This window comes from Argentina anserina, chromosome 1 (assembly GCF_933775445.1).
Source record: "Argentina anserina chromosome 1, drPotAnse1.1, whole genome shotgun sequence".
NCBI lineage: Eukaryota > Viridiplantae > Streptophyta > Magnoliopsida > Rosales > Rosaceae > Argentina > Argentina anserina.
This window is the reverse complement of record NC_065872.1, coordinates 12,840,487-12,866,161: the sequence shown is the minus strand read 5'-3', so window position 1 is coordinate 12,866,161 and position 25,675 is coordinate 12,840,487. Positions and strand designations below refer to the sequence as shown.

The window sequence follows — 25,675 nt, the reverse complement described above, 5'->3', positions numbered from 1 at the left end:
TTCATGTCTATATATAGGATTTTCCATTGTTGGTGTTGTTGTTTTCTGTATTATGTCATATATTCATGGCTCTAGGATCTGCTCTGATTATTGGTGCTGTTGTTTTTTATTTTTGCAGCAATACTGCACTAGTCTATAGTTGAAGATGATCAGCTCTTTCAAGTCATGTAATGCAGCAAAGTTGGTTGTTGTTGTTGTTGTTGTGTACTATGTTTAATTTCTAGTTGTCCATGTTGGAATATATTAAAACTCTATTCCCAGGTGGAACATTTGTGTTGAATTGGTTATGTATCATTTTGAACCTTTAAATGAAGTATGTGCTTGTATGGTTGTCATAATTTGAAGCTGATTTTGGTTCAATCTTGAAGGTTTATATGACATAACTAAAAAAAGCTATAAGAAGTGAGCAATATATTGCTTAAAATTGACAGTTGAATGACGGCATTCGTTGAAATGCTATTATAGGAATCAAAACGCTATCGAATGTAAGACAATAGCACTGGTTAAACGCTATGAATAGAAACAAACTTACAGCGTTTTACGAATTGCTATGGAAGATATTTTTCATAGCTGTACACAAACGCTATTGTAGACTTTTTTTATAGCAACATGAAAACGCTATTATTGGATGTCTTTTAATAGCGATTCCCGAAGCGCTATGTAAAGCCGCAAACCTATTATAACAGGCGCTGGCATAGCGTTTCTTAAAACGATATGAGACTGTCTCATAGCGATTTTCAGCCGCTATGAATGATGTCTTATGGTGTAGTGAATCATTATAACTGGAAATTCATGACTGATTTCTCAATTGTTAATTGTGTACGTGTGTGTGGTTGATAACATGACCTATATGTTTGAAGTCATGTTTGAATGTTCCTATAGTGACTACCAACATAATCTTAAATTCGAGTGTTACAAACATGAAAACTGATTAACAGAATGTCAAATTTGTTTGCCATGGTTTTTGAGAGTACTGGCACGTTCAGTTACCATTACTCGGTCAATTTGTTTTTTGGTACATGCGTCTTCTTTGCTGCAACATCATATGAGAGAGATTTCCCAAACTCCGTAGCCAATTCGTATGCTTCTTTAGATAAATGGGTAGAAACTATATTATTCTGTTGTGCTATGTTGCTTTGCTAGTTTCTTCAAATTGATATTACATACACGACAAAAGATGTTGGATGCTGCGATCTCTATGATGGGTTACTACATCAATTTACAACATTTTGGTACGTGATTTTATAATTATTTTCGATTCAGACTTTTTGCCATCCCATTAAGAGTTTACAATTAAGAACAATTCAGCATTCATTTAATTGTGTCTCTATAATCTTGACATGTAAGGATAAGATCATAATTTTCCCATCTATAATCTTGCAGAAAGGGAATTTCATTGAGGATTGAATTTTTGCTGAATCATCACTGAGTTAAGTTTCTCTGTTGTTTTTTTTTTCTGGCATTCACATATTTGTTCAGTCTCCTCTATACACTCTTATCACAGTTTTACTTAATTGTTCATCAAGTAGAATGTAGTTTTTGACCATTTGTTTTCCTCTGGGAGATGGCAATTAGTAGCTTTTAAAGATAATAGTAGAATTAAAGTCCATGCATATATACTCTACTATCATTGACAAAAAAAAATGTTTATCTGCCTATTGCGTCATGACCAATGGTCTAAATATCGTTTATCAGTATCGTATCGGTCGATGGATAAAACGATATATCGGAGATATATCGATATATATCGGTTTTATCAGATTTGTTTCTTTCAATAAAATTTATAAAATTATACTTCAATATGCACCAAATAAACTAAAAAACGGTACTAAGTAAACTAAAGAAAATAAATAATTGATTTTGTGACAATTAAAATACACGAACGACATCTAATAATAAAAATAAGTATATAAGAATGAATATTTAGACTTGAAATTCATCATATATATTTATAATATATATATATATAAATTTAAAACATATATGAAAAAATGAAGAAAAAAATATAATTTTTTTAAAAAAGAGAGGAAATAAATATTTAAAAATTAAAAAAAAATTGAAAAAAAAAATCAAAGTTTAACCGTTGACCATCATTTCTGCGTTGACCGATAAAATTTAAATGATATATCCTTATCGTATCGGATTCAAAATATCGGTGATATATCGGCCGATATATCCGATATTTCGAACACTGGTCATGACCCTAAATGAGTGTGCTGGTTGGGTTCATATTGATAAGACATATGCTCACTAGGATCCTGAGTTGTAGTCAGAGTCTATTAGCCGTAGTGAATGAGGGTTGGAAATGGTAGGAGTCTTAGATTTTTTACTTTTTTGGGTTGAATAAATTCATTTTGTCTTTAGGCAACCTTTTGAGATTGCTTTGCTTAATTATTTTCAATTATATCAAACATTGACATTATGTACAACAATATTAGTAATTTGCCTACTGAACGGAGTGGCGCTGTCATCAAAATCTCATCCACCATCTGATGAAGATCAGGTAAATGCTCAAGTCATAATTTTAGTACTTTTTTAAATTGTTCATTATTCTTCTAATGCTTTTGTGGTTTACAATAAATGGAGACATATACCTACATGGACTAGAGTTGGAAAGGCAACGTAGAAATATGCTCAGCAAAGAGAAAGATGGCATTAATATGGAAACTACAAATTTCGATCAAAATCAGTTGGTAGTGAGAAGCTTTTGTAAGTGGAGATTTCATTGTATATTGTACGAATCCCAGTAATTGGAGTGGAGGTTTCTCATAAGTTTTTTTTTATTTAAATTCATTGGGGTTGAGATTTCCAGAGGGTAAAGGCTGTTGTACACCTCCTGACTAAATGTATTATTTTTCGCTTTATTAATAAAATCGTTGGTGCTCAAAGGAGATTTCTCTAACTAAATTATTACAAAAACCAACCACAAAATAGTTGTAACAAGACTGGTACATGCACACATAATGACGAATGAGAAAACGAAACAAGCACCCGCATGAGAGCAGCTATTCCGCAGGCGCAAGGCGCGTGCATGAAGGCTAGTATTAAGAAACATGATTGCTCAAAATTTGATGAATGCATGTGATTAAGTATTTATGTATTGACATGATCCTAATCAAAATCAAATTTTAATATAAAAATATATTGGTTTAAGATAATTTAAAAACTATCCAATATTAATATGTTAGATATTTTTATGCATTGTCTTAAACTAAAATTGATCCAAAATTATCTTACATGTCCAAATTGATCATTTGACAAATTAAAAACATAGCCAGTTTGAGTTTACTAAACGTTTTGTCATTGTTTTTGCCACTAGTAGCCACTTATATATGCCAGTTTACCAAACAGTCAGTTACTTTATTTATCAGTCACTTATTTTCAGAAATCATCATAAATCAATTTTTTTATAAGCCCAGCTACACCAAATACAACTTGTGTCACGACTCATGAGGTGTTACCATAATGTTCAAGTACTCAAATTAACAAATAAAAATAAACATGATAGGGATGAGTTAGATTGAGGGGGCCAAAATGCAAATAGGCCGTCATTCAAAATTACACTTCCAACTCGATAAAATCCAGAAGAAAATAGTAAAAAGCCAAACCCAGCCGCTGCTCCCGCTCCAGCATTCGAAAAATCGAAAGAGATACGATTCTCGTAAAATCTACGCTAACCCGACACGACCATGAAACCTAAGCTAATCTCTTAAACCTCGCCTCCCATTTAAACCCCTCCAAAATCTCAAAAGACCAAAACCCAATTCAACTCTCTTGTCTCTCTCTTTCGGTTTTGCTGTTTGGTCTTTTTCTTGAGCAGTAGCAACAGAAGCTTCAGCAATGTCGGGCTTTATGGCGGCGCCCACCAATCAGAACGCGAATCCCAACAAGTCCTTTGAGGTATATTCGATTCCAAAGTTTTGATTTTTTACCGATTTTATTGGTGAATGTTTATATTTTGTTTGATAAATTTGTGTAATTTGGATTTGGAATAAGGTTTCTGAACCTCCAAACGACGCCATTTCGAGCCTCAGCTTTAGCTCCAAAGCCAACCACCTCGTCGCCACCTCCTGGGACAACCAGGTCTCAATTCTCTCTCTCTCTCTCTCTCTCTCTCTCTCTCTCTATTCAGTTTCATTGAGTTTTTATTTTATTTTCGGTTCAATTATTTATTTTTTGTGATTACATTGTATGAAGTTAACATATATGTTTATGTGGTGTGTTTTGTTCAGGTTCGATGCTGGGAGATACAACAGAGTGGACAGAATCTCGCTAGTGTGCCCAAGGGAATGATTGCGCACGACCAACCGGTATGGCAGTTTCTCGATCTTGTATTGTTTGATTGTTTTGTGGACTCTATATGTTACAATGAACTACTTTGATTTTTTGGTTCTCAAGCGTGAGTTCCGATGTCTAGTTAAACTACATCGCATAAAGGAATTATGGATCGACATGGTGGTTTAGGATGTGTTGAGTTTAATGTGAATTGCCTGTGGAAGTAGATTGTATAGTTTATGTGGTAGATGGTGGGTCTTTACTTTGTAAAATTTGCATTTGGAAAATTGTGTCTGTTTTGTGCTCCAAAGCCGTTGTGTAGTTCAATATAAATTTTAGCGATAGGTAAAGTATGATTCTTATGTGGTTATGAAGAGTGATATATGATTACCAATGTAGGTTTTGTGCTCAGCTTGGAAGGATGATGGGGCAACTGTCTTCTCTGGAGGCTGTGACAAGCAAGCTAAGATGTGGTCATTGGCTACAAACCAAACCATGACTGTTGCTGCGCATGAGGCCCCCATTAAAGATATGGCTTGGATCTCCGAAAAGAATGTCTTAGTCACCGGAAGCATGGACAAGACTCTAAAGTAAGTGATACATAGTAGTCGTTCTAAAATGTTATGAGCTTCCGCAAAAATTATACTCCATCAATATATGGTGTTTTATCAGAAAATTTAATAAGATTATGCGCAATAGTTGAGTTGAGCTTACAACCCTTTGCTCCTAGATATCTTCTATTACCCAATGCCCCTCATTCTCTAACACATATTACAATAGTGTCTCTTCTACCTTGTTTTGTATTGTTTTGTTTTGTATCAGATTGGTTAGATATCACTTATGTTGCCTGAATTGTCAGGCCTTCTGCTTTTCTTAGTTAACTTTTTTTCTGCCTGTCTCCAGGTATTGGGATACAAGGCAACAAAACCCAGTGCACACTCAACCACTCCCTGAACGCTGCTATGCACTATCCGTGAACAAGTCTCTCATGGTTGTAGGGACGGCAGATAGAAATATTATTATTTATAACTTGCAGAGCCCTGAGGTAATATTTAGATTTGAGAAAGTCACCAGATTATAATTATTTTACCTTTATGATTTTACAAGAATAAAATTTACAAAAAGGCTTATTTACTTTGATGAATTTATTGGTCCCGGCTTCCAGGAATATATATGTTTACGCTTTAGTTTTTGTGGGTCAGACAAGGATTTTCTTATTGACTTATTCAATCAGGAAGAAATTTTGGCATCATGATGAGCTTATTTCAGTGTGTTTCTATTGTACCCTAAGAGTGTCTATGTTGGTTTCTCAAAAGTGGAGTCATCAGACATGTACAGAGACAATAGGAACTTATACCTGGTCTCATTGTAGCTTTATTTAGAATTATTTATATCTCAGCCTCTGTAACTCTTATTTGTCAATTGGGCCTGGTTGAGTATAAACTTGTAGTATTTTATTTTTTAACTCTGTTAATCATTTCTAATCATAAAGTTACTTGTTTTTCATATGTAATTGCCTTTTCCTCCATGTATGTTTCTTGCTAACTATATTTATTATTTTCAATTACTAACAGAAAGAGTTCAAGAGAATTACATCTCCCCTAAAGTTTCAGACAAGGTGTGTTGCTGCATTTCCTGATCAGCAAGGATTCCTGGTAAGTATTATTATTGGTATATCAACAAGTTTCATCTCTTCCCCACTTATATGTGTGTGATTGTGTTTGTCTTGTAAAGTAGCCAGTTCGACAATTATTGCTTTTATTGACAAACTGAAAAATCTCCATGAAATCGCTCATTGAACATAAAACATACCATCTCCATAAACATCTGTGAGCTTAGTCAGTATGACTCTTTGTAGTGGAATGTTTTGGTTAAAATGCTGCCAATGCGACTGGAGCAGAGCTTTTATATTCCCTTCAAATTAGGCATTTTTATGGGAATTGTTGTTTGGTTGTTAACCTTGGTTCTCTTATTCCTGTACGTGGAATGTGATGGTTTGTGACATTCCCTTTTTAGTTCATATTCATGAATTAAGCAAGCATGTTAATGTGTTCCTGCATGTATACTTGAATTATTTGTACAGACACAGATTTAAACAACAGTGCCATGTATAGGCTTTGTTCAGACCAAGTATTTAGCCTGTTTAGCTATCGCTTCACAATTGCATGCTTGATTCTAGATTGTGATTATGAAATCAGCTCTCACCAAAACTAAGAATTACTTTAGGGAGATGGTCAATAATTCAATATTACATTAGCTAATTTAGTTGATCGAACCTTTGGATTAGAATAAATCAAGAAAGTGGGTATTGTGTATAGTTACTCAATTCCTTTCCAAATCCCTAATTGATGTATTCCTTTCTTAGCCTCTTATCAATCCTAATGCTCCCAACCAAATGTGTAATCTATGTACACTACAACAATTGCATCACTTCCACAGTTCCACTCATCATTAGAATTTGATACATGTTAATGCATACTGTTTGTTTTTGCTAAAAAGTAAAAACTATTATCCTCAATTCCTTTTTGAATATAAATTAATTATTATTATGTCCATCTGTTATGACCAGGTTGGATCTATTGAGGGGAGGGTTGGTGTGCATCACCTGGAGGAGACACAATCATCCAAAAACTTCACCTTCAAATGCCACAGGGAGGGGAATGATATATACTCTGTCAACTCACTGAATTTCCATCCGGTAAATTTGTGTTGCTGTTCCTTTTATTCTCATATATTTTTCAAGACAGTGTGTTAGAAGACTGAAAAAGTACATATGAACAGGCATGATTTGTTTTACTTTAAAATCATGCCTGAAATGCTTGAGTTTTTTTTTGTCATTTTCTATAAGTAGTGTTTGCATATGGTCTCTTGTTATGTATTTCTGAAGCTAATTGAATACCGTTTTCAATTTCTCTGTGTTGCCATTTTTGATCTTATTTTGTGTGTTTCGTTTCAGGTGCACCACACATTTGCTACCGCTGGGTCTGATGGTTCTTTCAATTTTTGGGACAAGGACAGCAAACAAAGACTTAAGGTTAATCTTTTATGTTTTTTATGCATCTTGTCAACACATAAAAGCGTAGTCTCTGGGATTCTCTCTCTCTCTCTCTCTCTCTCTCTCTCTCTCTCTCTCTCTCTCCACATACACACATCATTGGAGTTGCTGTAAAGCTGATCTTTTACTCTGTTTTCTTCAAATCCGGATCAATTATATTTTAAACCCTGTCCATCTTGGTTACATCTGGTCATCTTTTTAAGTTATAGAATGTGTCTAACAGTGGTTTTTCTGAAATTCAGGCAATGGCAAGGTGCAGTCAGCCTATACCTTGCAGTACATTCAATCAAGACGGTTCCATATATGCATATGCGGTAATCCTCTTTCACCAATCATAAACTTGGGTACAATGACAAACACTCCAGATATATCACATTATCCATGCAATACATTAAAATTCTTTTCTTAAATCGGTGTGTGTAGGTTTGCTACGATTGGAGCAAGGGTGCAGAAAATCATAATCCTGCTACAGCAAAGAACCACATTTATCTCCATTTGCCCCAGGTAAACATACTGAATTGCTTCACATTGTTCTCTGCATGAAGGCCGGAAAGATCAAACTTACAGTGCTACATGCTTGAATGGTTGTAGGACTCTGAGGTAAAAGCCAAAGCGCGAGTTTCAGCCGGAAGAAAGTGAAGGCCAGTCATGCCTTTTTAGCTAAGAGCTCTATTCGTATATATTAACTAAATTCAGTGCGTGATCAAGGGTGATGGAGATGGTCCCTCTGAGCAGACATTTTGGTAGCAGGATCTCGTGTTAAGAAGTCAAACCGTCTTGCTTGTGAACTCAAGATATTATGTGGTTGAGGACATGTGCTTATTATCATTGTTAAGTTCTACAGTACTGATTTACCTCTGTCAGTGTTCTGAGTATTTAATGTAGTGTGTTTCAATAATTTATGAGACGCACCTTAAGGTGCTTTTATGGGATCAATTTTTGAAGTAGAATTTTGTAATCTTCAATTGAAAAGAGTAAAAAGATGATCCGTGAATTGCAAAGTGTTTTCTAGAAACGAAACCAAGGTTTCACATCACGAGTGGTGGGCATCCAGCTCTTCATGTCAAGTCATGGCGAATTTGTGGTGACACAAGCTAGGAGCGGCAATGGTTTCTCCAGCGAAGCCACACAGATTCCGATCTAGTTGCTTCAAGGACCCCAATTGGATCCAAGAACTGATTTCAATTTGGGAATGGAGGAAGACCGGTTTAGTCGGGAAAGATGATTCTGCTTCTAGTCAGAATCAAAGATGGCTGCTATGAGGTGGCATCAGAGATGTCGGGGTTGCTGGTGATCATGACATCGACTACGCTGGATTCGAGGTGGGTACCGCTGAGGAAAGTCTGGCTATGTGACGAATGTGCTCCGTCGGCACGGGTGGAGGAAACTGGTCGGATTTCGCTGGTATCAGGGAAGGCGACGGTGGCTTGGAGACTCAAAACTTAATTGGGCTCAATTCGGGGATTGGGTCTTTAGGCCTGATCTCCAAAAAAACATTGTTTAGCCCTAATAAGGGCAAGGGGGTCGTTTAGATCTCAGTGTCCCTCACCTAAGTTATGCATGGGTGAATCCTGTTTATTTTACTCTAGATACTATTTGTTACACACAAATTAAGTCCTAGGTAACGGTAATATCTTCTATAAGGGTTTAATAGATTACTTGGTTCATCATTAAAACCTACATTTGTAGATTACATGTTATATGTTGTTACTTGTACCAAGTGATTCTGCTACCACCTTGGTTAATAGAACTATTGTGAGGACCTTATATTTCACTCTTGGTAAACTTTGTACGCTTGCTAAAGTAAGATCATAGATTTGAGCCTTACAGTTATAAAAAAAACAAGTACATTTACGATGTGCACGTCTGCACGACTGTTATCAAAACAAGAGCAGCTCAGATCAAGTCAAATCTTGACTGACCACGGAAAATTATGGAAAACATGAGCATGTCCTACATTCATCAATTTAAGAAAGATTTGTTCAATAGAAGTTACAGCCACCAGCTAAACTCAAGTCTAAATGATGATACATTGGATCCATAAACTCATAAAGATAGCTCAGTGTTTGGAAATTTCTAACACTAAACTTGGCCTCGGGCCCTAAACATAAAGCAGAGTTCAAAACCATACATACCCCTATCTAACAGTAACCAAACCCATTAGAAACCGTGAAGAGCATGAACTGGCAAGTCCTAGAGCTTGGGGTTTCTTCCCCCTGCTGCAAGTTTTGCCTCTACTTGTTCTTTGGACAAAGGTAAGTAATAGATTCGAGGGGTTGCTTTAGTTTTTCGGAAGAGATCATCCAAAGTGACAATGGGAGGATCAACTTTCTCCAACAGAGGAGGTGGGGGAGGCAGAGGAAGGCGCTCCCTTGCTGGGGGAAGACTAGACAAGGGTGGTGGAGGGGGGAGAGAAGGGGGTGGTGGAAGCTTTTGCTGCAGTTGCTGCCTAGATAGACGAGGTGAAGGCTGATGCTGTGAAGGAGATGGAGCAACAGGCGCGCTAACCGGAGTAACAGGAGTCTGAGGATTCTGAACTCGGGCTTGTACTTCCTGAGGATCAACAAAGTCCGCCACTAAGAGGCGCCCTCCATTGGTAGGCCACTGCAAGTTATACACAGCATTCCGTGTCTCCACAGCCTCTTCCATGGATGAATACTGCATCAACACACAAGTTCCAAATATATGTACAAAGTTAATCTAAAATCAAACGAGGAGATCACCACTGTTATAGCCAGTATTAGTTATAAATAATTAATCACAAATGGATGACATAATTTTTCTACAACAAAAGTGAAAGCAAGAGATCTTACGGTAACAAAGCAATGGGTCTTGATGTGGTCCATCCAGAAATCAGTAAACTTTCCAGTTTTCCCAAGAAGTTCTTGAACAGCTTTTAGGGTGAAAGGCCTCAAGAAATTATCAATCTTTAGAGAATTAGTTGGTGGTTTCTGAGATGGAGGAACTGCAACAAAAAAAGACATAAGGACTGGTGCTACTGAAAATTTTCAAACTCAACAAGAAGATAAAATACTCACCAACACGTTCCTTCAGAATATTCTCACTCATTGTAGAGTTCGATCTTGAAAAGTTGTGTTTCAGAACAGGGGTTTGAGAAGTATCTTTGGGTGTGGTGGTGGGTGTTTGAATTGAGTTTTGTGACTCAGGAACTTTTAAGCTTTCAGAATTCCACCTGCGCCTTTTAACAGCAGGCTCATTGGTTCCAACTGCTGATTTATCTATATGAAGGATGAAACAAGTATCATCATAATCAAAAGACGAGGAGCTATAAAATAACAGGTGATAAAAATGCCTGTGAATTGATGTAGAATGCAAGTATACTTTGCAAGACAAAAAGTCTGAGGAAGAGCCTAGATTTTGATAGACTTAATACTAGCCCGTTTCAAGTACCACCAAATTCCTTCCTAAACAGAATACTAACAAAGTATTGCAATCTTTCAGAGAACATTATCCAAAAACATTTGTAAAACATAACTAGAATATGATCTCTTAGCACTCCAATATCCTACTTACCAAAAGAAAACCAAAAAGACTACTAGTTTTTCAGAGAAAATACCATAAACCGCATCAACAAGTCCACTATAAGAATACAAGATATTAATCTTATTTGAATTCCATGCAGAAATCTAATAGCAACTATATGAAAGGTTCAAAGAAAAGATGTAACCAATAGGTTGAAGTAAAACTAATCAATAAACTCAGATGCAACTCACCATTAAGCTTTCTTTTCTCAGCAGGAAGAGCTGGATGATTCCTGTCATCAACACTAGTATCCACTTTTTCAGAAGAAATATCATCTCCCACAACATCAACATGGCCGTCCTCCATTGCAATAGGATCTTCGGTTTTCTCAACCCTATCTTCTCCCACATAATCAGAGTTATACTTCGAATCAATTTGTTTACTGTCCAGCACATCCTCTTCCATAGAATCATCTCCAGAACTTCTCTCTAAATTTAATTTTTCTGAGTAACCCACATCCGCAGTATCATTTTTCTGGCTAATGTCTGCATTAGTATCATAATTATCATCTCTCTCTGTAACAGATGCCTTGCTCTCAGGTGGCTCTTCAACATCCATTGGATGTGAATCACCATTGACTGGGACAACAGCACTGGATGATGGTTCCACCATCTCCGGTTTAACATCTAATTCTATTTTGACATGATCAGCAATTATATTATCCTTTAGTTCAATCTTTTCATTAATTGACACACTATCAGTAGAAATATAATCATATTTTACTTCAGACCCTAAAACAGTGCTGACCTCAGATACCTGGTAGTTTGGGGAAGAAGAGTTGAGCATGGCATCCTTGGGTGTATCATCTAAACTCTCACTTTCCAGCTGAGGCTTAGGATCAACATTCTCCAACTGGGGCTTTGAATCCAGACTCTCCTGCATGGGCTCTGGATCCTCATTCTCCAGCTGGGGCTTTGAATCCTCATTCGTCTTGTTTGCTTCAGTGTTCTGTGAACCTTGCCCACCTAAATCAAAAGATGCTACCACATTCTCAGTGACTGAAACAGTGGTTTCAACAGTAGCAGATTGCAACTTCAGCTCTTCTCCACCAATAGCAGCATCATGTTTATCCACAAGAACATAATCCACTTCAATAGTGCCTTGATTCAGTGCTGCTGCACTGCCATCAATGACAACATTTTTAGCATCCATTGCAAGTGGCTCCTCATTCACATCAAAACCATTATTCACTTTCCCACCACCACCCTCTATAATCTTAGCATTTTCCCGTTCAAGACTCTTGGCATTTTCCCTCTCCAGCCTCTCAGCATTTTCCCTCTCCTGCCTCTCGGCATTTTCCCTCTCAAGCCTCTCGGCATTTTCCCTCTCAAGCCTCTCTGCATTTTCCCTCTCAAGCCTCACGGCATTTTCCCTTTCAACTAGAATCGCCTCATTTAAACGTTTGATCAAATCATCCTTCAAACCCTTAGTTGTCAATTTGCGCCTCTTGAGCTCTTCTTTCAACTCTGTAACCTTCCACTGATCAATTGTTCGATTGTCAAGTTTGGGATACGGCGAAGACATCTTTTCCCACCGAAACTCACCTTCAACCCTGATAAAAAAAAATATATATAACCAAATCAAAATCAATTATCCCATCACAACAAGCAGCAAATACAATTCTAAATACACAAAACAGCAAGAAAAAACCACAGCATACAGAAAGATTATACAATCGAGACATGCACAAATCGGTAGCTCCTTGAAAAGCTAGGCTTTAATCATACTACAACCAGGGCCGGTCCTGAGAATTTTGATGCCCAGTGCGAAAAAAAAATTGGTGCCCCAATGGCAAACCATTAAAATGCATACAAAATGTTTATTTATTCACCTCTATGTTTTTAATTAGATATAAAACGAGTTAGGAGGCTAATTTCAAACCTAATTTCTATCCGATAAGATACACGACTTATGCCTCAATTTTGTGTTGCTATGCAATGTGAAATCCTCATCAAGACAGCTACTTGCATTTTCCAATTGCCTTGTACTTGTTAGACTACAGAAAAATATTAAAATCTAATCTTATATAGAGATAATATAAGGATAAAAGAAACATAAAACGTTTGAGAGATTAAAAAAAAAGATTAGAACGAATGGACTGATTAAATAACTATTACAACCTAAATTTAAAAGAAAATTGTTCAATTTTAAGATTTTAAAAGATGGAGAGACCGGTCAAATTTCTTTGATATATATCATCTAGGAAAAAAGTAATAAGATATTGGTTTTTACTATATGCATATCAAATTGTAGATTGTAGTGAAAGAGAATAGTGTGTAATTATGAGACCTAGCACTTGGGGTTAAGCTACTCTACTCTCCTTATTGTTCCAATTACATCTAACTCTACATATACATTTAAACATGGATTGCAAGCCCCTTTTATGTAATGCCCCGTGCAATCGCCCTGGGGCAGGGCCGGGCCTGAATACAACAAAATGTAATGGTAATATAAGACCAAGAATTCAACATTCAATACAATTGACACATTCATCAACAAAGCCCCAAAAGCCATATTACCAAAACCCTAATTTACACAATGCATTACAAATTCCCAATTGAAAAAGGGATTAAGTAATCAATACTCACAATAATGTCGGGCTTTCGCAGCGTCGTCTTCAATGGCTACGGAGAAAAAAGAGAAGTAGATGTGTTCAAAAATTGAAAACCCTAATTTGACAAGACAAAACCCATCATTAGAGAAATCATCACCAGCATCCAACACAAAACCCAGAACAACCAAAACCCAGCGCTTAAATTCAGCGAATCTCGTAATCCCTGAAATCAAAAAACGCAAAAAAAAAAAATGTAAAATCAATGAGAGAGAGAGAGAGAGGCAGAGCAAAATCGAATCTATTTCTGGGGTTTCAAATTGGTTTCCTCTCTGAAATTTGGGGGACTTTTGCTTTTCTAGGGTTTCGAATTAAAACCAAATAAGAGATTTTAGAGTTTGTGAAAGGATGAGAGAAGCACAAAGAGAGAGAGGTTTCCATCTTAAAATACGACTCTTTTTTTGCTCCGTCTTTCCCAAAATGCCCTCGCGTAAGGTTCATCCTACGTGCGGTATCCTAATTGGTTTGTGAGAAGGATTCGGGTCGGGTCAATACCAGGCCCATCAGGAGGCGAAATCTTACGGGGAGAGGAAGAAGGAACACCCCCCCCCCCCCCCCCCCCGATTTCAGTTTCTTTTGTTCTCTTTGATTCTTCGTCGGAAGCTGTAACCGTTGAAGGAAGCGACGTCGTTTAGCCACCGCAGGTGAGTTTTTATCTATTTTCACGAATTTAGTCAACAATTTCGAATCAATTAAGTAATCGTGTGTTTAATTTCAGTGAAATTTTGATTTGGGAATTTCGATTGTGTGTTGTTTTTGGTGAAATTGGTGTTCGATAGTTGAGACCCAGAAAAATTGAGTTTAATTTAGAACTACCCTGATTGGAAAGTTGGAAAATTGGGTTGGTTTGGATAAAGGGGTTGTTTACAGGTTCAAAACCCTAGTTCTTTTGCTTTTTAATCAGTTTAGTTATGAAGGGGTTATAAATTGTACTGCATTGAGTTGCAAAGTCTTTTGGTTTTTGGATATGAGGCTCCCAATGTATTATATTAGTATGCCAGATTGTTTTACTAATGCAACTCCGGAGCTTTAGGGTTTAGGGTTTGCACTTCCATTGAATTGGTTGTTTTCGAGTTGTGTGTGGTCTGTCTCCAGACATTGGTCTAGATGAATTAGGACATGATGCAATGGCGATAACATAGGCTTAGTCGGATGATAGGTGATGTTGTTAATAGTGACTTGGAATGCATGTGTCTTAGGTGATGACTATCCTACTGATGCTATATCAGGTTGATTGTTTACGATGTGAGGTATCCAGGATAATTATAAGTTGGTCCTCTCTAGGTTACAGTGTACTTCTTAGTTTTGCTAAAACTGAAAAAAATTCAGTCAATTCATTATTTTTCAGTTTTTGGTGGCTTTTCGTCTTGTGTTTTGAGATGTCATAGATTTACTAAGGGTTGCGCATAGTGAAAAATATATATTAGAAGTTGGTATAGAAACATTACCATGACCTAATAATCAGCAATAAAAGTTCCATTAAAGCAGATAGGGTGCAAAAGAGAAAGGTTTGTGTAAATTGTTGCCGTATGCCACATTCAACTGTTTAAGCATGATAGAAATAGGTTCAGAGTAGCAAGAGTTTGAACTCAAAAGCTTGGTGTGAAAGTTGTTTTTATAGATTCTCATATTCTAAAGGTTACTTTACCTTAACTAAATTCTTTGTGGATTGAAACTTGAATGCAGGGCCTCCTACTCCTACCAATTGGACTTGCTGCACAAGACGAAAATGAGTAAGTATGGGTTGAACCTAAGGCCGCAGCAGAAGAAGCAGCCCACTAGGCTTCCTCTTTCTAAACCTGCCGGTTTTGGTGATGATGATGACAATGATGTTGAGAGAGAAATTTCTCGACATGCTACCAAGAACAAGTCAGTCAGGGATATTGAGGAGCAGAAGAAAAAAGCACTGGAGCAGGACCCATCAGTGTTTGACTATGATGGTGTTTATGATGATATGAAACAGAAAGCCATACAACCTCGTGCGCAAGAACAAGTAGAGAGAAAGCCAAGATATATTCAGCATATAATGAAAAAAGCAGAAGAACGGAATCGAGAACAAGAGATAGTTTTTGAAAGAAAGCTTGCAAAAGAGCGAAGTCAAGAAGATCACCTATATGCAGATAAGGATAAATTTGTCACAAAGGCTTACAAAAAGAAACTTGCAGAAAATGCAAAATGGATGGAGGAAGAACGACTTCGTGAACTACGGGAGGAGAAAGATGATGTTACTAAGAAGACAGATCTGAGTGAATTTTATTTCAACCTTCAAAAAAATGTTGCTTTTGGTGCAGAAGACGCCAAGTTAAGGAAAGAGAAGCAGGCTGAATTAATAAAGGTAGAGAACCCGGCTGAAATAAAGGTTCAGAACCCGGCTGAAGTAGTCCAGTCGGAACAGGTGGATTTAATGAAGCCAGTAAAACTTGAACAGGGAGAAGTTGTTGGATCACCAAGGGTGAGGGAGGGGGATGAAGGTGAAGATACAACTATGTCCGAAACTGTTGAACCCTCTGAGGAGAAGCCAGCTTCAAACACATCAACTGTGGAAAAATTGGCAGCTGAACTGCAGCCAGCAGATCAACCAAAGGTTAATCATCATAAAAGAGGTGAAGATGCGGTGGCTGCTGCAAAGGAGCGCTTTTTAGCTCGAAAGAGAGCAAAAGAACAACAGAAATATTATGAAAACTAATATAGGTGTTCCTCGTTCAATTTATTTGGTTTCATTATTCTCCTAGCATACACTAGGTCTTGTGATGTTTGGTGTCTGGTGCTTGTGTTTCCAAAATTCACCATGGTACTGGAGCATGTTGGACAGTGAAATTTGGCATATGTTCAATCAATTCTATATTATAATCAAATCATGCACACGCCAATTTGTACTCATACTTCTTTTTAAGCATTTCCTATTCTTACGGTTGCCCCATTGTTGCGCACAATTGTTTTCAGAATTTGATTGAGCAAACCATACCATCATCTTTGTAAATTTGGTCCCAAATATAATTGAGCACCTTGATTTGTTTTCAGAGGAGAGCAACATTCGTTTGAACCTAAATTGTAGCACATAGCATATGTAATCACTGAAGTATTTCATGAATCATGAGTGATTAAACTCCAAAACAGAACATCTGCAACGTGAGGAAAGTGTGAGGATACTATCAATAAGAGTAAAACGTTAGGACTGCATTCAATGACATTAAATATGAGAAAATAGCAAACTATTGCTGGCCTATGACTCCTATCAGTTGTTCCAAATACAACGAGTTTGTTATGAGTTAAACTCACGACCTCTTACTTATGAGGAGAGACTGATGTCACTAGACCAAATAGTACTAAGAGCAATATAGATTTCTTTTAGTTACTCTTTTACTTTTATAGTTTTAAATTGGTGTAAATTTTAACTATACACAACTTTCTCCAAAGTCTAAAGTCCAAAATCCAAAACAATTAAATTATCTTCATCTCATGTGAGAGCAAACTGACCCATAACTCTTAGCTTAAGACTTCAGAACATGTTTACTTATTTGGAATGGAATCGGAAAGAATGGGAGACGAAATAGAATAATATAGGAGGAATAAGAATGAAACTAATTACGATTGTTGTTGTTTATTTATAATAAAGAGTTGTAATTAAATCTAGATTGATTACTAAATTACAATTGGCGTTGGGTAGGTTTGTAATTTATTAAAAATATGAGGATATTTTCGAGTTTAGAAGATGGACCCCACCACAAATCCATTCCTCCTCCGATTTCGACATCCCTCCTCCAAAATATAAATCCGGGTTTATCCCGAAATCCTTTCCGAATTTATAAGGTGGGCCCCACCACAATTCTCATTCCCTTGTGCAAATAAACACTGGAATGAAAATCGATTATGGGGAAATACAATTCCATTCCCGTGAAGTAAACACGCCATACGAGTGTGTTTGAGAAGAATGATCTTACTGAATCATTCATTATACGCAGCTTAAGCTGTGCTGATTGAGTTCCACTTTGTACGTTTTCTACTCTAGTCTAGGAGTTTTAAGGGATTTTTTATTTTATTTTAATCTAATTTTGTGTCTCGAGTCTTGGGCCTCTAAACCTCTGAAAAGGATATTTTTCGTCAAAGGGATCATCAAGACACATTAGCTTGAACTTTCGACAAAAGATAGAGGACAATGACCGACCTATGTACCAAGTCTATCACGAGACTTTTTCGTAGGGGGTCATCTTAGAGTGCCTTTCTATTTCTACTATGGTTCATCAATTTGCCGCTACTGTGAATGAAGAATGAAATTGATTTGTGCTTCATCAAGTAGCGCCTGAGCTATCTCCCCCCTTCTTATGTTGTACAGTAATATACTGCAGCTTGTGAGCGTATGTGTACCGTTGTTCTGCACAATCAATGAGACTGATATAAAGCACTTTTATGACAGTTTCTCATGAGTCATGAGCATTTCATAGTCCTACGGGGAAACCACCCTGTAATTTTCAAAATTAGAGACATGTTCAAGGAATGTTTGCCGAAGCTTGATACACAGAAAGCAAGAACAAAAGACTCTCATGGGAGTCATGGCATGATACATAGAACACCAAAACCCATCTTACACCAACACATGAGAAGCCTGGATCCATGCTGGATCGTCAGAATCAAACGAACCCTCATCATCACTGCAAGCTGATGTGCCTCCTCCTGGAGCAGCAGACAGCAGACATATTAAGAGTAGAATAACCTAGCAAAGATGGCTTTGAACAAGGCATATGTTTTTTATTAAACTAAAGTTAGGTAAATTATTAATCGACTAAATGCACATCATGAATTGCAGACCATATTTATTTATTAAACTGAGAAATGAATGCATATTTCTTGATGATATGTGGAATTCCAATTTGTAGACAAAGTTACCCTCCAGGCAAATGGAGACGACAGTAAATGGCAAAATTGCCAAACTACACCTCAAACTTGGCTGAAATTGTCGATTTGCACCCCGAACTTGTATTTGAGTCAATTTACCTCCTAAACTTGGTAAAAATTGCAATTTTGCGTCACATGTCATGCACATGAGGGGTAATGTTGTCATTTTCTATTTATGTTTTTCTTAAAACAAAGAAAAATATTCTTTAAAATGAAGATTATTTTGTTAATCAAATTATTTATTTACATTTTTTTTCTACATACTTAACCATACTTTGAATTATATATCTAACATACCCACCCATTCAAATATAATGTGTTGTGTATAAATATATTTTTATATGTAAACATTGTTGGAGGAGAAACAAAATGAGAATAATAACGACGTAATAGAACAGAACGTAACTGTTTATTGATTGATAATGAGACCAATATATAGGCATTACATAACCACAATCCCGTAGGATTCGGAGTCCTAATCTATTACAGAGATGTGAATCTATCTCTAACAGAAAACATAATAAGACTAAGACACACACAATGGTAGAATAGTAATTCTCTCGGAACACACATTTATTTTTAATTTTTAATGTATTTATTTATTTATATTTTTCTAATATCTTTTAACATACTATATCACATAAAATAATAAATATATAAATCAATAACATGTTTCGAAAAAACAAACATTGTAGCAAGTGTTCATCCTAAGTAATTTTATTAATTTATTTCATTATTAAATATGAATAAATATATAATGACAATATTGTCCCTTAAATGCATGACATATGACTTAAAATTGGATTGAAAACATTAAATTTAACGGATATGGTGCAAATCGGCAATTTTTACCAAGTTTAGGAGGTAAATTGACTCAAATGAAAGTTCGGGGTGCAAATTGACAATTAAGACCAAGTTTGGGGTGCAAATCGGCATTTTTGCCACAGTAAATTGATAGTGTGCTCATCACAATAGAGCGTGTTGTGACTATAGCTCCCATGAGAAAAGGCGGGACCTGTCTTGATGTTTTCAATCTAACCTTGAGATCGATGAACTTACACTCACTGAGATAATAACGTAAGACTGACACTGAAAATTCCAGCTAAAGAGTATGGGGAAGTATTGGAAAAGCCAAAGACAGAAAGCAACAAATTGGACCTGAGGTTCTACAGCACAACAAGTACTTGACAGTTGCAAGTATGACATACAATTACAGTATATTTAACAAAAAGGTTTTAGCAATATCATTTTCAACTGTTAGATTGTAGGGGGAGAACGAAACAAATTTTATTTTTTTCCCTAGATAAAGAGAGACTGATACCTTCTACTTCTGCAGGGACCTTAGGAACTTGTCTTTCCTGTGCAAGCCAGGCATTTTGGAATGATATAATTTCAGCACTGTTTTCACAATTAGAGTATGCCTTTAGAAGTTCCCTGCATTGGTTGAAACAGTGAAGATTCAGATGAATGCTGATAGGGGAAACTGTGGGAGTTAAGTTTTAGGTATCCTTACGGATTCTTATTAATTGAGCTTATGGCTAACCTTTCTTTGGTGTCTTTTAGATTGCAATTACGCTTACTGTTGAACTTACTACTGCTATGTGCTGTTATGTCGATTTGTGAGCTTCTTGGCCAATGTCTCTTTTCAAAATAAAAAAATAAAAAAAACAATTTAACGAATGAAGAAAAGCATACCTGTTGAGGGATAGGAAAGCATGACCCCATTTGAACTTTCCAAGCAATAAGTTTGCAGTTTCCTCTTCCCCACTGTAAAGTTGAATCAAAGTGGCATATGATTAAGAAACGGATAGTTAGGACATTGGCCCATATAATTCCACAACAACACTGAAAAAATTTGAATACATTATTATGGACTAAATAACATAGTTACTCCCCTATACTTTACACCTAAAACGGTATTATCTGACAATTTTCAAATTAATCTGTCCCAAAACTCTCATTTCTCAAGAGTAAGATCCACTCTGTACACTGTAATAGAAACAAATGCTGTCTTACTACACTAACATGTAATAGCAACAAATTGTAAGATTTATGAAACTAGCAGTAAGCTGAATGTATACGTTTGTAATGCAAAAAAGTTTCAGTACCATATGAATAAAGCTGCAGATAAGGCCTCCACACAGGATAGTTCACATGGTCGACCATAATTTACTGGATTTGCTGCTACGAGCCAAGGCACTGCAATATTAAGTAATTTGTAAGTTCAGCTGGCTAGGAGAATCAATTGAACATGGCAACATACACTGTATGTCCGTACAAATTGAAGTACCAGAACACAGCTTTAATTCACCAATCCATTAACAGAACTAAATAAAAAAATAAACAACAAATAGCATGTGCATACAGTATACAACAAGGTTGTGTCCATATTCAACTAGTAGGAATGTTCTCCATATCTCTCATACCTAAGGAAGTTTACAATCAATAAAAAGTCCTAAACTCATATATATATAAAAGGATTTTCAGGTGCGGATGTCCTGATTCTGGCAACAGCAGGCCGCAACGACAGCGCGGACCATGACAGCCACACTCCCCACCTCTCGGCAGTCCCGTCTGTGCCGGCCGGAGCTCCATCGGCGACCCACGGCGGCCGGAATCTGCCCAGAAACTTGAATTTTGTAGATTCCGGCCACTGTGGGTTTGCTAATGGAGCTCATGCCGGCACAAACCGGACCGCCGGGAGGTGGGGAGTGTGGCTGTCGTGGTCCGCCCCGCTGTTGTGGCATGCCGTCGCCGGAAATGCCGAATCCGCACGGTGTGGCGTCTGCACCGGAAGCGGCCTATATATATATATATTGTATCTATAACTATCATACCCTCAGAAAATTTCAATTGAATTTTTTTTTTTGTAGTTTGTGAATTGTCAACACACAAATTCAGAAAGCTATCCCCAAAAGTGAAAAATTAAAGCTCTTACGGAGGCGAGGAGCAATGCAACGCAGCTTTACAAAGGGTACATCACCCAACCGTGCCCAAGAGCAATCCACAACAGCTAAACCTTTTTGCTGTATTAAGCTATAATCTTCTCTTGAGACACAGGCCGTCCCCACTGGACTGAAATATAGATATACAACCAGTCAGAAATAACTAGAACAATATTCAATATGTGACAGGAATAGATGAACCATGAAGCAATAAATCTAAACATATATGCTATTTACGGAAATGAATTGATTGGTCTGAAAATTTTCATACGAGAGATAATAGCAGCCTCTCTTGACTCAATCCAAACTGTACTATCCTTTATATATTAACAATCCCTCCTTTTACATGAATATTTATAGGGGTTAACCGCACGTGATTACAGTATTTGATTCAAGTACCTCAAAACAATGCCTCCAAAACCATGGTTCACACGCAATTCCTGCATTAAGTTTTAAAAATGTCAAGACAACAGAAGTTGTATTATCCAATCTGTCTAGTTTATACTCCAAGCAAGGCATTAGTACCACTACTCAATTCTAATATCTCACAACCCAACATAATGATATGTAAAAGCTTGTGTCTCAGATAAAACTAAAGACATCCCTCAATTACGGTACTTGTTTCATAGAGCAATAGAAAATTTTGGTTACTGATATGCTCAAGTTGCTACCATTAGATAAATGATATATGACATGCATTACTGGGAATATTTCCTGAGGTCATCAAATAGGTTGCATGAGTTGGAAGCAGGCCAAAGTCTTTAAAGCTCCTAGAGACCCTACTATCATGCATGGTTCCGCTTTGCTTCTTTTTATGTTTGCATTTTACTTTCACGAACTTGCAACCCTTTTTGAGTACTTCCCCTTGACACTAGGTAGTAATTCTTCTATCCATCAAAGACTAAGAAGATTTCATACGAGCAGTGACATTTCCATACAGTACACGATCCTAGTTGGTTTTACAGAGATGGAACACGACAGTTGTAATCTAAAATTCAACTACAGATTTAAGTGTGAAACAAAAAAGAAACGAAACCAGATACTTGCTTTCAAAAATCCGAATCTTGAGAGCTTGCGCCCGGTGCACCTTTTCGCATCGCATTGGCCGAAATCCTGAACCAACCAAATTCCAAGTCAGGCTCACAGTCAGTTAGAGCAACAATGTTACCAACATAACCGAAAATCAACAACTTGTTCAACATATCAATACAAACACCTCCCTATCAACTGATTTATAGATTATAACAACACAAACTCCGAACTTCAGGGGAAAAACAGAAACATTATGAGAAGTGCATACCCACATGGCCAGCTGGACGTATTGGATCATCTTCATTAGCTGCAAAAACAACAAGTGAACAAACTCGTGGTCATTCCACCAACACAACTCGAAACCCAATTCACAAAATATGAATAAAGGGTGATGGACTTGGGCACCTTGTTGATCAGACGGTAGGGACTCTTCCTCGCTGTGGAAACAACCCAGGAGTGAGTGGAAGTGAGATTAAAACAAAGATTACGGGGAATGAGTAAATTGAGAAAGTGCTCACTGTGGAATTTGGTTACGAGTTCGACTAGATTTGCCGCGGTGATTATGATGGGGCTTGTGGTTCTTTATGCAGAAGAAACAGGTTCTGTTATAATGAGAAAGAAGACGTCGATATTTTATGTAATTTCATTGATTAAGAGGTTGCCCTCACCGCCCTCATTTCGAAAAGAGAGAAAAAGAAAAGGTTGGGGCCGTTGAGCATGTTTAGTTTTCAATCTAGATAGTGGTGCATTTTGATGAGAGCCAACGGAAAGATCTCGATGACTTATTGTCGGAAAAACATATCGGCAGAGCCGGTCACCGGAGATGAGCAATTGTCACCTCGGAGGCTTCTTGGACTCGTGAGAGTTGCATGATTTGATGGTGATGTATGTAAATATAAATTGGGAGGCTCTGAATAAAACCATGCATCTTAGGTCTTGGCCTCTTGGGGTAATAGTTCTCTGCCACTACGAGTAGAGTAGAACATTCTTCACAATACAAATTTTGCGATAATCTTTTGAAGCAAAAACTAAGACCAGTTAATTGCAACATGGAGTTACTGAATATTTGCAGGTTGGTGCTTTCCCTTTTAGCCTTTTACTATAACAAAATATGTTGGCCTCTGAAGTCTGGAAATAGACAATTGAGCAGAAAATTTATAACCTTGGAAGTCTATCATTGAATACTTTTGTTTATCTCGTACAAGTGCAACAGCATCGGCTTTTATACAAGGCTAGCATCTCTGATTCATTTCAAGCATGTAGAAGGTTTAACTAGCTATGGATTTAATTCTCTGATAAAGTTCTACATCAGCTTCCTAATAAGCAAAAACATGTTCTGGTCAACCTTAAACTTCTCACAGCTGGTGGGATCAGCTCTCAACCTCATTTGTAGCCCACCAAAAGAAACATATACTTCCCTGAAACCCAGAAGAAAGGAATGTTAATTACATAAGCACAAAGCCATTACTGTATATTTTTCGAGGGAACAATTTTTACACGCAAAAGGAATACATCAGAAATAAATGTATATGGATTCTGGTCTGGGTGATATGTACAATATCTCGGAACAGTAGTAACACTTGCATATAGAATTGGCTAACAAGAAGTCCCTAATTATGTGTGAGCAGAATAAATTGGTAACAAGACACATGTATACTTAAATGAACTAAACAGACATGATAGTAATAACCAGGGTATGAGTGCAAGTTCATTATGAGTGTGACAAATTCAACTCAGAAGTGGAAAGTTGCAGGAAAATATGATTTGAGCATTTGAAACATACACTAATGGTGGTGACTTTGAGCCCCCATCCGAAGATTCTAATCCCATGTGATCCATCTTATACAGCAATCCATGCATAATATATTCAAACTTGTCCACAAGAGACTTTTGTTTAACCTGCCAAAACATTAAATATTCATTCAATTGGTAAACAAGTTCCAGTAATTTAAGGTAAACAGAAACACAAAATCAGGCAACAGAAGATGATTCAGCATAGCCTTGGTCTTAATTCTCATCAATATACAAATGGGATATTACTACTAGTCATTCAAGGAAGAGCGCTAATCAGAACATGAATGTGCCTGCAATGTTTTCCCCTCTTTAGTACAGCAGGTAGATTTCTCATTGTTGTAGTAGTGTTGCAATTTAACAGATAGTCTATGCAGTGAAATGCCGATCAATATCCATGGACCATGAGCTTTGCAGCAGCCCATCTTAAATTAACCTGGCACTTATTTTTCTCTTACCTTGAACAACCAACTATTCAATACATGCGCATATAAAATATGACAGCAGCGAAGCATATGAAAACTCTAAGCACTGACTAGTCAAAGATCCATCCGCTTAGCATTTCTGTAACAGGTAACCAATTAAAGGAATTCGGGTGGTATCTCTATACATTCGATTCTGATTCCATCAATAAAGTGCACTACTGTTTTTACTAATCATCAATTAGTGAAGCTAACACCTAATCATGCACTGTAAATATTTACTCTTAAGCTCTTTCACCTACCTAAATCTCGAACCAACACTCCCCATGAGAATCCAACAAAATAACATCACATTCTCACTTAGGATCATACTACAATAAAATTATAAGCATCAACAATCAGTCAATTTACCTCCGACTCTTTCGTAACAGGTGCTCCATCGTAGTTAAGCGTAGGAGACAGCACCATCAAGAACTTATCCTTCTCGTGCATAGGGTATATCTCCGTATTCACATCCAGGTGCAGCAAAGCGCCACGCTTCTCACTCCGCGCCACAATCCTAGAAACTACATAATCCACATAACCCAACATGTAAACAAACCAGCCACAAAGAACCCATAAACCTACGAATCCTAAGCCCTTCTATCATAAATCAAGATTAAAGCAAACAGCCTGGAACATCGAGATAGACAATGGTGTATGAATTTCGAGTACAAACCAACCTTTGTCAAACTTTTTACCATCCGGGTCCAGCTTCTCGATCACAAAAGTATCATCAAAGTAGAATGTCAGCATTTTTACTACACCTACGCCAAAATAAACGCACAGAATCACATTTAATTCATCCAAACACAGCCCAATAGCGCAAACCCAAAACCCTACTTAAAACCTCAATATTGAGAGTGAGAGAGAGAGAGAGGAGCTTACCGGGTTTTACTATCTCGGAGGCGGCAGCGTCTGTTTGAAATTGACCTAGGGGTTTATAAAGCAGCTCAGCTCAGCCCAGCCCAAACGCACCGTTTCGCTATATTTTTTCGGGTTAATTCCTCTTATTATAATACAAGTAAGGCTATTTGGACAATTTGGTAGCTCAGGTATGAAAATTGAC

General features: G+C 37.0%; 5 protein-coding genes across 6 annotated transcripts; 2 read left to right on the top strand and 3 right to left on the bottom strand.

Moving 5' to 3' along the window:
- The first annotated feature begins 3,601 nt into the window (after positions 1–3,601).
- On the top strand, positions 3,602–8,275 carry LOC126787840 (protein RAE1-like). The gene is made up of 11 exons (XM_050513757.1): positions 3,602–3,900; positions 3,997–4,083; positions 4,233–4,310; positions 4,675–4,865; positions 5,179–5,320; positions 5,850–5,930; positions 6,845–6,973; positions 7,232–7,309; positions 7,573–7,644; positions 7,754–7,834; positions 7,922–8,275. The coding sequence occupies exons 1-11, from the start codon at positions 3,841–3,843 to the stop codon at positions 7,967–7,969; spliced, it is 1,047 nt and encodes a 348-aa protein (XP_050369714.1). The 5' UTR covers positions 3,602–3,840; the 3' UTR covers positions 7,970–8,275.
- A 989-nt stretch (positions 8,276–9,264) lies between these two features.
- Positions 9,265–13,819, bottom strand: LOC126790615 (uncharacterized). Of its 2 annotated transcripts, XM_050516939.1 has the most exons (6): positions 13,462–13,819; positions 12,755–12,869; positions 11,065–12,425; positions 10,369–10,569; positions 10,144–10,295; positions 9,265–9,988 (listed from the first exon to the last, which is right to left on the bottom strand). In XM_050516939.1, exons 3-6 carry the CDS (start codon positions 12,395–12,397, stop codon positions 9,524–9,526), a joined length of 2,151 nt encoding a protein of 716 aa, XP_050372896.1. In that variant the 5' UTR covers positions 12,398–12,425; positions 12,755–12,869; positions 13,462–13,819; the 3' UTR covers positions 9,265–9,523. The 2 variants fall into 2 exon arrangements, with proteins under 2 accessions (XP_050372896.1, XP_050372886.1); XM_050516929.1 differs by lacking the exon at positions 12,755–12,869.
- A 213-nt stretch (positions 13,820–14,032) lies between these two features.
- LOC126791365 (uncharacterized) lies at positions 14,033–16,362 on the top strand. The gene is made up of 2 exons (XM_050517814.1): positions 14,033–14,128; positions 15,171–16,362. The coding sequence occupies exon 2, from the start codon at positions 15,214–15,216 to the stop codon at positions 16,168–16,170; it is 957 nt and encodes a 318-aa protein (XP_050373771.1). The 5' UTR covers positions 14,033–14,128; positions 15,171–15,213; the 3' UTR covers positions 16,171–16,362.
- Positions 16,363–17,915: 1,553 nt separating this feature from the next.
- Positions 17,916–23,031, bottom strand: LOC126802071 (uncharacterized). The gene is given in 12 exon segments (XM_050529614.1): positions 17,916–18,155; positions 19,699–19,811; positions 20,073–20,144; positions 20,486–20,576; positions 21,316–21,452; positions 21,722–21,762; positions 22,370–22,435; positions 22,623–22,649; positions 22,651–22,661; positions 22,760–22,791; positions 22,873–22,934; positions 23,023–23,031. Coding segments are annotated over 12 exon segments (750 nt in total). The 3' UTR covers positions 17,916–18,066.
- Positions 23,032–23,496: 465 nt separating this feature from the next.
- LOC126793811 (DNA-directed RNA polymerases II, IV and V subunit 8B-like) lies at positions 23,497–25,556 on the bottom strand. The gene is made up of 5 exons (XM_050520445.1): positions 25,495–25,556; positions 25,290–25,373; positions 24,979–25,133; positions 24,138–24,253; positions 23,497–23,772 (listed from the first exon to the last, which is right to left on the bottom strand). Exons 2-5 carry the CDS (start codon positions 25,360–25,362, stop codon positions 23,658–23,660), a joined length of 459 nt encoding a protein of 152 aa, XP_050376402.1. The 5' UTR covers positions 25,363–25,373; positions 25,495–25,556; the 3' UTR covers positions 23,497–23,657.
- Between the last annotated feature and the right edge of the window lie 119 nt (positions 25,557–25,675).

Coding starts and splice junctions, on each gene's coding strand:
- LOC126787840 (XM_050513757.1), top strand. CDS start 3,841: ATGTCGGGCTTTATGGCGGCGCCCACCAATCAGAACGCGAATCCCAAC. Junction 4,311..4,674: donor TGATTGCGCACGACCAACCG/GTATGGCAGTTT, acceptor TTACCAATGTAG/GTTTTGTGCTCAGCTTGGAA. Junction 5,321..5,849: donor ATAACTTGCAGAGCCCTGAG/GTAATATTTAGA, acceptor AATTACTAACAG/AAAGAGTTCAAGAGAATTAC.
- LOC126790615 (XM_050516939.1), bottom strand. CDS start 12,397: ATGTCTTCGCCGTATCCCAAACTTGACAATCGAACAATTGATCAGTGG. Junction 10,570..11,064: donor TGAGAAAAGAAAGCTTAATG/GTGAGTTGCATC, acceptor TCCTTCATATAG/ATAAATCAGCAGTTGGAACC. Junction 10,296..10,368: donor TATTCTGAAGGAACGTGTTG/GTGAGTATTTTA, acceptor TTTTTGTTGCAG/TTCCTCCATCTCAGAAACCA.
- LOC126791365 (XM_050517814.1), top strand. CDS start 15,214: ATGAGTAAGTATGGGTTGAACCTAAGGCCGCAGCAGAAGAAGCAGCCC.
- LOC126793811 (XM_050520445.1), bottom strand. CDS start 25,362: ATGCTGACATTCTACTTTGATGATACTTTTGTGATCGAGAAGCTGGAC. Junction 24,254..24,978: donor CTGTTACGAAAGAGTCGGAG/GTAAATTGACTG, acceptor ATGTTTTGGCAG/GTTAAACAAAAGTCTCTTGT. Junction 23,773..24,137: donor TCAAAGTCACCACCATTAGT/GTATGTTTCAAA, acceptor TCTGGGTTTCAG/GGAAGTATATGTTTCTTTTG.